At 41.7% G+C, this 13,917-nt stretch overlaps 1 protein-coding gene across 1 annotated transcript in view; it reads right to left on the bottom strand.

Moving 5' to 3' along the window:
• ABCG2 (ATP binding cassette subfamily G member 2 (Junior blood group)) overlaps positions 1 to 13,917 on the bottom strand; it is a 66,895-nt gene that overhangs the window by 14,845 nt on the left and 38,133 nt on the right. Inside the window, exons 7-11 of the mRNA XM_045284333.1 lie at positions 11,676 to 11,833; positions 10,379 to 10,530; positions 8,891 to 8,995; positions 8,241 to 8,491; positions 1,814 to 1,896 (exon numbers count right to left, since the gene is read on the bottom strand). Of these exons, the coding sequence (XP_045140268.1) occupies positions 1,814 to 1,896; positions 8,241 to 8,491; positions 8,891 to 8,995; positions 10,379 to 10,530; positions 11,676 to 11,833 (749 nt within the window). The remainder of the gene's footprint in view (positions 1 to 1,813; positions 1,897 to 8,240; positions 8,492 to 8,890; positions 8,996 to 10,378; positions 10,531 to 11,675; positions 11,834 to 13,917) is intronic.

Genomic DNA, 13,917 nt, shown 5'->3' with positions numbered 1-13,917 from the left:
TGCATAGCCATCAATTACTAACAGGTTTGGAGACTTGGAGGTGAGCGTGTACAGCCCTTAGGGTGGGTAAAGAGACAAAGAAGGTACAGTGATAAAAAATGACACAGCCAGCCCCCAATAAGATAATTTAAAAAATGACAGACGCAGCCTTGGAAAAGAGTTGCATTACAAATGACACTACCCGGTTCCACAAAGACAACAATTCATTCCCCAGACTAAGGATTTTCAAGCTCATTCTTTCTTCCTTTCAAAAGTAATTAACCTTTCCTGGACTTTGGCATAGGTCTGACTTAAGCTCCTCCAACTTCCCTCAACAGTGAAATGAGGCTAGGACCATCCTCCCAGTCTGCCCTTGGGAGGATGACCTGAGAAGATGATGTCAGAAGATGAGCAAAATGTGTGCTACCAGCACTCTCCCTCCCTAAGCATTTGAGAAGTCTGAAGTCTGCTGAGCGCCTGATAAGTTCAACACAAGCAGACGCTGTTAGCTGCCTTCCAGTTGGCTCCAACTCCCGGTGAGCCCTGTATAACAGAGCGAACGAAACCAAGAATGCCCACGCTGCAGCCCCTGCACGATCACGGCTATGGTCAAGTCCAGTCTTACGCTGTGTATTTTGAATGACTTCTAACCTAGGGAACTCACCTTCCAGCACTATATCAGACATCATCCTGTTGGGGGGGTCCCAATAAAAACAGAGTTTTTCATTGGCTAGTTAATGTTTAAAAGAAGATCCCAGGATCTTCCTTCCTCACCTATCTTAACTGGAAGTTCCCCTGAAATCTGTCCACCATGGGTGACCTTGCTGCTATTTGAATTACCAGTGATATCGCTTCCAGTCTCATAGCCATAAGCAAGCCACCACAATTAAAATAAATGGACAAGGAGGTGTTGGTGGTGATCAGAATAAGATGGAGTCCATCAAAGACTCTCATCATGATCATCTTTAAACCTGAACCCAGCGGTTCTCAACCTGTGGGTCGCAACCCCTTTAGGGGTTGAATGACCCTTTCACAGGGGTCGCCCAGTTCGTAACAGCAGCAAATTACAGTTGTGAAGTAGCGATGAAAATAATTGTATGGTTATTTGACCATAAAATGTGGGAGTCACCACACATGAGGAACAGTATGAATGGGTCATGGCATCAAGAAGGCTGAGAACTACTGTCTTAACCCTAAATTGCTGTAAAACCAAACAGTAACTTAACCAGTAAAAGGAATATCTACCTTGAACATTATGTTTTTTGAAGAAGCGATCTCTATGGGATCAAATTGGCCACAGCTCCTGGAAAGATGAGATAGGAAACACGGAGCAGGGCATGTATCTGAGTGGGGAGGAACAACTCCAACAGGAGGGCGAGGGCAATCGCATAATCGATGACCACCATCAGCGCCGTGGAATTGGACAAGTAAAAGTCGTTGAATTGATATATGTTCTGCTGTTTAGTCTCAATTAGCCAAAGTAAAAGCTTTTCTTTCTTTCTTTTTTTTTGTTTCATCATGAAGTAATTTTTTTAAGGGCACATTAAATCGAAACCAGATAAGGATCACAACACCGTTAACCATTAAAGGGCTACAAAAACAAACAAACAAACAAAAACCTGCACCCCATTGGTCTCCTGGTCAAATTTTAAAAGCAGAACAAAAAAATTAACTTTTCCATTAGCTTTCCATTCACTGATTCGTGCCTCAAATCTACTTCCTCAATGAAAAGATATCAATCCTGTATTTATCTCAAATGAAAATCATTAATGAGTTTCCTTACGCTGGAAAAAAAACTGTAGCAATTTTGAAAACCAAGGACAAATTTACTTACCTATTCTGGATACCAGTTTGATCATTTTTCAATCCATAGAAAATAGCCCCTATAACCAGTCCTAGGAGGATCGTGACAATTATCTTTCAAAAGAAATAAAAAGGAAAGATATTTTAAGTCAATAGCAAAAATTTATACACACCATTTGTTATTATAGTCTATATAGTTTCAAAATCAGATTTCTTCAGCAACCAAAATATTTTAAGTGGCTTTGTCTGGGACAAGAAGACATCCTGATTCCTAAGTTTAATTAATAATAGAGAGAAAAAGAAAAAAATAATAATAGAGACAGTAATTGGGGAATTTGGGGGACTTAAAAAGAAGAAAGCAAAATGGTGGAAAAGCTACACCAAAACTCACTGCCATACAGCCCATTCCAACGCCGAGTGACCCTCTGGGACAGAGTGGAACTGCCTCTGTGGGTTTCCCCGACTGTAACTCTTTCCTAGAGTGTAACATCTCAACTCTCCTGCGGAGCAGCTGGTGGGCTTGTACTGCTGACCTTGCAGTTAGTAGCCCACTGCATAACTCACTATGCCACCAGGGCTCCTACCGGAGAAGCTAAGATTCCCACAATTATTTCATAAGGCCCTGCCAAGGCCTGGGATTTCCTGATAGAGGCGCTAATCAAAGCAAACACCTAAGTAACTCTTTCCTGGTTTTGGCAAAGGAATAAAGTCTAAGTGCTAAGAATTTTAGCCTGAACTCTGAACCTTTGTGCCTATTTCAAAAGGTTCAAGTAAAAAACAGGATATCTTTACTTTTAACGTTAAAAAAATAAATAATACGTTGTAAAACATACACAAACAATTTCTAACAATGGCATGTTGCATGACATGGAAGTAGGGGTGAACTGGGGTCTGCCAATTCAAACTCTGGGGAGTTGATGCCTGTACTGGAAAAGTGCATTGTCCCTGTTACCAAACACGCAGTCAACTCTCCTTAAGTACATCTGTGTGCTTCTATTCCTCATCTCCTCCATCACCATATCGTCCATCCACAACAACCTCAGCCAGCTGGACTGCCAGCCAACAGTACAGACCTCTGCTGCCAGCTCTTGGGATCCTCTTATCTACCTCCAGTTAGCTCCCCAGTCAGTCTGTCTGGAGGCTCATAAGAAAAACAGATAAGCATCTCTTTCTGTTTGTAACATTGATAAGATGCCTCTTAAGCAGATGTATAAGTAAAAGATTAAGGACCAGATTATGATATAATTTACTTGAGGAAATGCTACTTGTTTTGCATGGAATAAATATTTAAAAGGGCAAGTAATGCCACATAGCTTGAAGAATGTAATCAATGGCATTCAATTGTGCATGTAGAAATGGTTGAGATAACATCAGCTTTCTCATGTGTATTTTTACTGCAAGAATATTATTTTATATGTGTGTGTGTGTGTGTATCTATAAGAACGCAAAATACCCTTTCCTATCATAAAACCATCAGTTGTTTAAAAAAAAAGCTCTGTTTTTAAACAAAACTCCATGTCCCTACCATGTCCATTGGTAGCAAAACTCCAGTAATTTGCTAATGAGAGTTGTGCATGAAATAAACCATTGTGGAAGAACAGGATAATGTGCCATGAAGACTATAGTCTGAAAGAATCTGGTTTAAATATTTACTTATGAAATGTGGTTAAATTTCCTCACTAATAAAGTTTAAGGAAGAAACTAGAAAGAAAGAAAAATCCATTAGTCCTATCACATTACCAATGTCCTCAGAATGTACCATACTTTATGTCCATAGATCAGGTTTTAAAACATAAACAATGACCACTGTCAATATGCATGTGTGGATATGGCCTCAGGGGTCTATACACTTTGACAAAGTAGAACTTCACAAATAACTTAAAAAACAAAACAAAACCCATTGCCTTGGAGACAATGCTAACTCACACCAACCCTGTAGGGCAGAGTAGAACTGCCTACAGGTTTTCCCAGGCTGGAAATCTTTATGGAAGGAAATTGCCATCTTTATCCCCTCCCCCAAACAGTTGGTGGGTTTCAAACTCCCAACCATTTGGTTGGCAGCTAAGTACTTAACATTGTGCTACAAGGCTCCTTAAAAACAGCCACGCATTTCTAACTGGACATTTCACATTGCTTTGTTCTTTTTCCATTCAAAACTTGACATCTTATAACAGCAGCCTGTCAGTATTATCATGAGGGCGTTTCAAAGTTCTAAAAGTATTTTCAAGATCAGCTTTCAAACATATTGAAAACATAATTAATCTCACATAAGAACTTCATTATACTTTTACAAGGTGGGACTGTATTATTCGTTCTTACATCAGAGAAAAAAATAGCAAAAGCAAAAGAAAACAGGCAAATAGAACATGACACCAAGCAGAGAGAGACTCTACCTAGGAGTTCTGACCTGTTCCGAATAGAAATATGTTTTAAAATTCCCTAAATATGTTATCAGTCATTGTTGAAGTGTATCTAACCAGTATTTCTTAAGGTATATTCTGGGAGATGTTTACGTGTGTCACTTAAAATAAATGGATTCCATAGTTAGTTAACATGATACGTGACAATGAATCTCCAAGGAATATGATAATGCTTTCCAAAATTATTTGATCAGGAAACACTTTCCACCTAGTAAGTCATCTTTGAAAATGGTTTTATATTCATTCTAAGATCTTTCAAATATAACCTTTGGTAAAACCCACTATCCGAAAGGTCGAGTCTGAATTACATAAATACATATATAAATAGGTGACTTCTTCAAACCAAAGTGCAGCTGTAGGACTATACATACAATATTTATTAACCGGAGGCCATAAAACATGAACAAGCTCAGTAAATAGCAAGAGGAAATAAACAAGGTGCCCAACTCCCTCCAGGCCATGTAAGACGTGAGCCTGCCTTCTCCTTCAAGCCATGCACTGGGTGGTTTTCACATTTTTCAATGGTAACGGAGGGGATAAAGAAAAATATTCTTCATTAGAAAAATGTATGTGGAATTCACACATTTCCATCACCATAAATAAAGCTTTATTGGAACATTGCTATAATTTTTCACTTACAAAGTATCTATAGGTGCTTTAAGTACCCGACTGCAAAACACAAGGTTGGCGTTTAAACCCCGCAGCCTGTGTGTGGGAGAATGATGTGGGAGTCGGCTTTCGTAAAGAGTTACAGCCTTGGAAAGCCCGTGATGCAATTCTGCTTGGTCCTACAGGTTTGCTATCGGTCAGAATATAATCAATGGCAATGGGTTAGTAACTGAGCAAGGTCACAGGACCTGTAAGTTTAAAATATTTATGATCTAGTTCTCTACGGAGGAGCCCTGGGGGCTTAGTGGGTTACAGATTGGGCAGCAGTTGGAAGCGACCAGCCGCTCTGAGGCAGAAAGATGAGATTTTCTATTCTCTTGAAGACTTACAGTCTCAGAACTCCACAGGGGCTTTGACTAGATGGCAGTGACTGACTGACTGGTTCTTTACAGAATAAGTTTGCCTTCGTCTGACCAAGCTAACAATCAGTATTTCTAAGTCTGAATGAGAGTTGCCATTCAGCATAGACGTCCAGGAAACAAGGTTCACTGTGAGTCAGAATCAACTCTCTGGCGCTGACAGGTCATTCTTATTCTATGGGATGGCTACTGCGCTGCCCATTGTTGGAATTCCTTTGCTGGAAGCGAATTCACTGATCAAAGCCAGACCCCTGGCCATGCAGTCAGTCCCACCTCATCCCGAGGCTGTGGATCTTTCAGGAAGCACAGAGACGCATCCTTCTCCCTCAGAGCAGCTGATGGGTTGAACTTTGGAGTTAGTGGTCCAATGCGGATGAAGGCTGAGTCATGCATCTTGGAGGCATGATGGGTTTAGGGCACCAAGAGATTCGGAATCATGGCAGATTGAAAGTAGCACTAAGCTCTAATCACATCTCCTCACAGCACTGCTGTATATGTGACTTGAGCAAGACAGTGAGCAATTTAAATTAGTTTCCAAGTTAAAAAAAACACCTCTAAACACAATTAATGCATAAATCACAGTGAAGACTCTACTCAATTCCATTGTCTCATCTTAGAACAATGTATACCCCAGTTGATCCTATGTACTAGTCTTATTTCCAAGTCACATCAAATCTACTTCAGGAAGAGAAAATGTACCTTTGATTGATAGATTACACAAATGTGCACGGTTATAAAAGCCAAATAACAAGTACCAAAAATATCTGGAGAAATTAGCAGTCTGACTCAAGTTGGGGTAATGCTGCTCTTGTTGTAGGCCACTGTTGTTTTGTGTTTTTGTTGTGAGCTGATTCCAACTCATGGTGAGGACCCCACTAATAACACTGCCCCGTGGGGTCTCCTGAACTGTCATTTCTGTGGGAGGACAGCACTTTCCTCCCCCAGCACAGCGGCTGGAAGGTTTAAACTGCTAGCCTTTCATTTAGCAGCTGAGTAGTAACCATCGACCACCAAAAAATGACTGTTAATCAACAGGGTTTCTGAGACTATAAATATTGACAGGAGCAGTCTCCTTTTTCTCCCACAGGACAGTTGGTAGACTTGAACTACCGACCTGGAGGTTAGCAGTCCAATGTTTTTAATCCACAACACCACCAGAGCTCCACTAGGATTCCTTAAAAGGAATGTAAGTTCTGAAGATTAATATTTAGAAGGTGGAAATACTCAAGTATAAAAAACTATCATTTACATATTAAAAAGTCAGTAATATTTAACTAGAACTAACAATGTACCATCTTCCAGGGCTTAAGAGAAACTGAAAATTTGATGATGAACCCTGGCCTCATCCTCCCTAAAACGAGCCTAAAGGAACCCAGCTAGTACTACCAACCATTCTCCGGGCCACAGTAGACAGATCTTGATAGAATTGAGGAAACATGTGGAACAGAAAGTCAAGTTCCTTTTACTTTTCTTTTCATAAAAGAAGACTTATCGGAACGTTGAGACTGGAGGACTCCCAAACCACAACTAGCTCCTGAGACGGCCTTTTCACTAATAGCCTACTGGAGCTTCCTTGAGAATTATGTAATTTTTACAAAACCACAGGTAGAAGACCAAATGGTCAACATTACTTTTACATGAAGACAAGAATATAAGAGGGCAGCGGGATGAGATGAACGGAAATGAAATAAGCAGAGTGGAAATAATGAGAATGATCACACATGGCCAATGTCACCAAACATGGAGAAGAATGACTGTGAGCCAAACTGCAGTGTAAACCTTCACTGAAAACACAATAAAATATTTTTTTGAAGGCAGACCGAAGAACTGGGCTTACTAGTATGGTGCATGGTAAACTCACTGCCATTGAGTCAACTCTGACTCATAGCAACATTACAGGACAGGGTAGAACTGCACCTGTGGGTTTCTGAGACTGCTAACTGTTTACAGGAGTAGAAAGCCTCATAGGGGGGGTTAAGATAACAGGAAAACAGTAATAGAGTGACATTCAACAAGTAGCAAGAACGTCAACCAAAAGAGGCAAAGACCAGCACCTCATTTCAATTAAAAAAAGTTTCCAGTACGCTCCTAATAGACTCGCTGAATAAGAATGGTCAATTATAAAGAACAGCATTTACGCCCTGGCTCCTGCTCAAACACAGGCTAGCTTCTCACACTTCCTTCAGGTCTACCTTCAGGTGCATTCAAGGACATTTAAGTAAAGGCTTCTCTGGCCATCAGATTTAAACTGCAAGCCAGTCCCTTACTTCCTCTCTCCTTTCCCTCTTTCTTTATCCACCCACTGCCTGCTTAGATTTCCTCTAATGCTATGTATTTTGCTTCTTTACTCAATGATTGCCTGCTTTTCTGCATATAGGATCCATGAGAGAAGCCATTTTAATTTTTTCCTCTTTGGTTCTTGGCTAGAAACGAACCCCCAGAAAGCAGCACATAATCCATAAGAACTTGTTGAATGAATCAATGAAAGTACGAAGCTATTAAAATCAAACCCATCTCTTTTGAGTTGGATTCAACTCAGAGACACCCTTTAGGACAGAGTAGAATGCCCCATAGGCTTTCCAGGAGTGCCATCTTAACGGAAATTGAGCGGCATGCTTTCTTCCGCTGAGCAGCTGGTGATCGTGAATCAGGGGTCTTTCACTTAGTGGCTGATCATGTGCTTAAACATTTCCCTTGCTTCACATGTTTTCTTGAGTGTGAGTGTGCGTGTGTGTGTGTGTGTGTGTGTGTGTGTGTTGGGGGCTGGGGGTGTTCTACAGCGACTATCCATTACAGCTTGCCCAAATCAATAAGCAGTCCAAGGAACCATTTAAAATAAAAACTAAAAAGCTTGCATTAGTAGAAACCTAATTGTGTTTACCTTGTTCTCCTGGCTCAAATGGAGTAGGGGCAACCAATGGAAGGGTAGGAAGATGATGATAAGCAGACTCCTGAAGCAGAGGGGCACCGCAGCTCTATCACAACACAGTTTAAAACCGTTGTCCCTTACCTGTGCTATAGAGGCTTGGGGATTGCCTAGCAAGTTTTTGAACGAGCGCTTGGCAATCCATCGGAGCTGATGACAGAAGGAGGTGGCATAGGCGACGTCCTTCAAGTGTGAGCTTCTCTTCTTTTTCTGGACCACTGAGAGTTCGTCCAGTTGTGTTTTCATGTCTCTGAAGAAGGTGGACTTGCCATAAAAGTCAGCTAATTTTTCGATTATGGATTTATCTTTTGGGGAATTCTCTTCAGCTCCACTGGCTTTGGAATAAAAATACATCAAGGAGGGAAATATGATTAGCCATACAACAACTGGGGGAGTCTCGTTTTCCAAGACCACTTTCTTAGATTCTTCTCTCAGAGCTTAATTTGCAGTTTGACAAAATCTTTTTAAGAAAATGATTTGTCATCACTTTACAACACCTATTTAAAAACAAGACAAAAAACCCCAGAACCGCCCGTTAGAACTGATACTATCATACAAAAGCTAATTTATAAACGAACGTTTTCAAAAATATCAGCATTCATAGACAACTGGTATCTATCCTGTCAGTGCATTTATATAGAGCTATAAAGCTGTGCTTTAATGAAACACCACATCACCCGACTTCAGCCAAGTCAATTAGGCAAAACTCTGAAACTAGCGGAGCTCCCACATACCTTCAGGGTTTTCTCTTTCTGTGTTTAATACCACAGCAGAGGAGTCTCCATTAATGACGTCCAGGAAGAAGTCTGCAGGGTTATTATAAGGCTCACAGGTGTAACCTACGAAAATAGGCGAACTGAATTCACAAACTTGATGCCGTCTTGGAGAATGAGGGACTTACTCTCAGCGGTGATGATGGCTTATGAAAGGGGAACAGAATTGAATAACTTCACCCTGGTCTTCTCACTCGCGTGTTATTTCAATATTAGAGTGTTTTTCACCCAAAACCATACTCCAAATCAACGGTGAGCCCTCTAAGCATGATACTTACTCTTCATAATTCATGAGACTCAAAACAGCCAACAACAAGCTCGGGTCATATCAGTTCTTCCTCAAAATTCTAAATACAGGACCAAGATTTTAAAAAAGCAAAACAAAGAAGGAGGTAGAATCCGTGTTCCTCCAAGTAGAGGTGAGAAAGGCCCAGTCCAAGACACAGCCGGCCAGGCTCCTGGCAGGGCGAAGGCAGTGCAAAGATTCCTGCGGGTCCAAGAAGCCCAGTGGGGCACTGGCTGAGGACTCGGGGCCAACTGGAAGGGGCACGGTGCAAGTAACTCCACACGAGAAAAGACACGGCCGTTTGCTAACAACAACAACAACAAAACCCTAAGGAAAGTTCCCTTCTGTCCTATGTGTTGCTCCAAGTCCTCAGTGACCGGAGGGCACTTAACAACACTATTGCTTCCCCACTTCCTAAATCCTGAGATCCAAAATATCACTTGCTAGGCTGCCAAGAGTCCAAACAAAGAGAACACATCACCATAGCTGCATTCTCAAGGGAGCAGGAGCAGCACAGGCATGGAAAAACTGGCCTCCGTTTCCTATGGTAGGTCCTCACCTGGCCTCTCACTGGACTCTAGGACACAGCAGCTACCACAAAGGGCCCCGGCAGCACAGCAGTAGGGAGGGATATGCAGGGCTGCCAGTGTTTTGTTCTGTTGTACGTGGGGTTGCTGGACTCGGAGCCGACTCAATGGCACTAATACTATGATTATCTCCTCTAGACTCCCTAGATTCATATATATTTGGTTATTTTAAAGGCAGAGCTACACCATAAGAAAGAAAGACAAATAGTAAAGTCAAATCTGCTTTATGGGCCAGAAAATTATGACTTAGGGTATTCATAGAGCCCAAGTGACCGAATAACTGACCATGAGGCCAAGGCGTTAGAGAAAAGCTCACCGTAACTGGGAGGTCGGCTCACTGAAACCACTTACAAACGTATGCACGCACAACACATAGGACAGCAACGAGACCTATACACATGCATGTGCTGCAAAACAAAGATATAGTCTGGCACCCGAATGAGGGAAAACATTTTGGGTGGTAGAAACCATGGTATCTCTGCCAAAGATTCAACCAGCACTCCTTCAGTCCTCCCTCAGCTCTCTCTCACAATTCTATTCATGAAGGATCCTACTGCAAGAAACAGTCAACCATACCCGCTGATGCAAAGTAGCCCAAGGCCTCCGGAGCAGGGCCGTGGAACATCAGTCTTCCCGAGGCCAGTAAGGTGAGGCTATCAAACAACTTAAAGATGGAATATCGGGGCTGATGAATGGAGAAGATGATTGTCCGTCCCTGTTTAGACATCCTACGTGAAAATAGAAAAAAATAATGGTTAAAACATCTGACACTGGCACTTCTTGGTACAGTACCCAACCATCAATGAACGAACTTACCCTGTTGGCTCTTTCCTCACAATATATCCAAACCCACCACTGCTCACCACTTGACCACAGCCATCGTAGCATAAGCCATTATTGTATCACAACTCAACTACCACAAACAGCCTCCCTACTGGTTTCCTGGCACACACCCTTGCCCACGTATATAATCTCTACTCTCCTCTGCTCTAAAACTCTGTAAAACCTTCTCAGGCAGGCCACCCAAGCCCAAATGAAAACCACTGCCGTGGGGTCCATTCTGACTCAGGCCACAGCAAAACCAAAAAGTCAAAGTCACTACCATCAAGTCCACGCCAACTCATAGTGACCCCAGAAGGCAGGGTAGAACGGCCTGTGTGAGTTTCTGAGACTTTAACACTTTACAGGAGTAAAAAGTCCCACTTCCATCCCTCACTGACAATAAAAAGCATAATTCTAACAGTGGATTACTCACTGCTGCGGGGTCATTTCCAACTCATGACAGCTCCCTGGGTTTCATAGCAAAACTGTCCTCCTTGGGTCTCAATGGCTGATGGAAACTGACCACCAGGCCTTTCTTCCAGGGTGCTAAGGATGGACTCAAACCACCAGCTTTTCAGTTTGTAGCAAACCATTTTCACCACCCTGTGACTTACAAGACCTATATAATCTCTGCCTACGCAACTCTAACTTAGATATACTATAACAAACCTCTAAAATCTGAGTCACAAGATTCAGTCTCTCTGATCTCCCTCAAGTTCCAAAAGTATCTGGTGTGCTCTCCTTGTGGCCACTGGCTCTTTCCTACAACTAGAGCTCTCTTCTACCAAATCTCCAGGTCTCACTCACAGCATACAGCTCAAGTGCCACATCACTGAGGTCTTCCTTGAACACCCCACTATATTAGATTTTTAAAAAATTACCCCCACCCCTGCCACAGCCATGCTTCTCTATACTCTTACTCTGCTTTATGTTTCTATTTGATTATTCACTCTTTCCTACAGCAGAAAAAGAATTGTTTTGTTCTGTGTACTTACTGCTGAATTCTTGCTCAGAAATTTGGTGAATTAAAGTATGTTCCCATAGCATTTACCTCTTCAGGAGCAAAAGGACAGCATTTGCTGTGCTGGAGTCTAAGCCAGTTGTAGGCTCATCCAGGAATAAGATGGATGGGTCAGTAATAAGTTCCATTCCAATGCTGGTCCTTTTCCTCTCTCCTCCAGACACACCACGGCTGAATTGTGTTCCAACCTAAAACATAAGTATCGTTATCACTAAAAACGACTTCCCAAGTCACTCTTTTGTGATGATAAACACGGGCACTCTCAGAAGCACGGTTCTTCATGATTCTCATTTATAGTGATCATTTACCAGTTAGCTTCTCTTTTATCAGACATGGAAACAGAGGCTCATGGCAGTGCTGATAAGTGGCTAAGCCTGAAAGAAGCCTCTATTCCTAACACTTTTATAAATAAAATAAGTGTGCTCCTCAACAACGCCTACTGTCTAGTTTCAGAGACGTGAGTTGGAAAACGACAAGAGATGGCCCTGACAGAATGAAATAAGAGCCTGAAAAGGGAGGTTATGAGGAGACCTGCTAGCCCTCCTACACGATTTTCAAAAACGAAACACTCCTGAAGTAGACTTAGAAGAAAGGGGTGGCTTGGCAGCCAGGAAAGTCCACCTTCTATTACATTTCACCAGTTCTTCTTAAGTCACCACACGTCTTCCTGCCAATGCCCTACCTCACTGCAGAATCCCTAACTCGTTCCTTCAAACACATCCAGACAAGGCAACTGGCTTGTTCTGCTCAACCCATCAGTGTTGTTGTGAGAGGAGGGGTACAAGGGAGGAAGAAACAACACTTATATTAAGGGTCTTCAGAAATGTAACAAGCAATGCGACAGCCCATGACTGGATTCCATTATCGAACAAACTATAAAAGACATTTTAGAAACAATGTGAATAAATAAGGACTCAAGATAGACCATCTGAAGATATTTTGTTCAATTTGATAGGTGATAATAACACTATTTTGTAGATGTAGAGTAAGTATTCAGAGGTTAAATATCATGATATAGCTTTTTTTAAGAAAGATAAAGCAATTAGGGCTATGATGTTAACAAATGGAAAATCTAGGTGAATAGTAGTCATACTGCAATTAAATCATGTAATCATATAAATTAATATAGTAATCATACGTTCTTTCTATATTCCTGTTATGTTTCAAAACTTAGTAAGATGTAGATGTCTTTTTTAATGTACTGTCTCCACCAATCAGAGAAGGCAATTCTTGGGAGCCAGGACTATGACTTCAGTTACGTTTCCCGGAGAATCAAAGCCAGCAACATAGAGCATGACTGCTTCCAAAGAAATAGCCAAGTAAAAGAAAGTAGCAGATTACAAAGACAAAATCAAATAAGGAACCAGAGCCAAAGCAAAGGAAACTCAACACTCATGGAATGAAAATAAATGGTAACGGGCAGTATCTCAAACTGTTCTCACACTGCCACATGACGCAGCGGGCGAACAGAACAGCCCGCCCTTCCTGATCTCTAGCTATGGACTATCCCAGGGCAGTAACCCTTAGCCGAGAACTGAGGCCACTTCTACCAATAGCGTCAAATGCCTTCTCAGCAAATAGCTATTCACCAACTATAATATTAATTAATTCACCTCTTTTCTTCTTCCCAATCCTTCATAACACGCTTTTTTTAAAAAAAATCATTTGATTAGGGGCTCATACAACTCTTATAATCCATACATACGTCAATTGTGTAAAGCACATTTGTGCATTCATTGCCCTCATCATTTTGAAAACATTTGCTCTCCACTTGAGCCCCTGGCATCAGCTCCTCATTTTTCCCCTCCCTCCCCGCTCCCTCCTCCCTCATGAACCCTTGATAATTTATAAATTTTTATTTTGTCATATCTTGCCCTGTCTGACACACTTTTAAGCCCAAGACATAAAAGAGAGCCTGGCACACAGCAGTCTGTAAATGAACACTGGAGCAAGAACGTGGGAGAGGCAGAGATGGAGAGAAGGACCGGAGAGGAGACCACCCACGAAAGGTTGTCGGGATTAGTAACTGGGCTGCTACCCAAATTAGAAACAAATAGGAATTCAACTGGATCGCAGGCTGGAAGCTGATCTATAGTAAGGCAAAACACAAAAAGTGACAATCTTTGGATTCTAGTCATTATCGATGGCAAAATATACCTCGAACTCAATGGAACAAAATCCCTTGGAGGAAGGAGGACCGCTGGAAGGGAGAGGGGGAAAAGCAGAAAGAAGGAAAGTCCGTGCAGAGATCCTGAATGAGACCTAACTTAAT

This window comes from Echinops telfairi, unplaced genomic scaffold (assembly GCF_000313985.2).
Source record: "Echinops telfairi isolate 266 unplaced genomic scaffold, ASM31398v2 ScPeMD7_7468;HRSCAF=8506_0, whole genome shotgun sequence".
Classification (NCBI taxonomy): Eukaryota; Metazoa; Chordata; class Mammalia; order Afrosoricida; family Tenrecidae; genus Echinops; species Echinops telfairi.
Note: the sequence above shows the minus strand (reverse complement) of the source record. Positions and strands in the feature narration are given on the sequence as shown.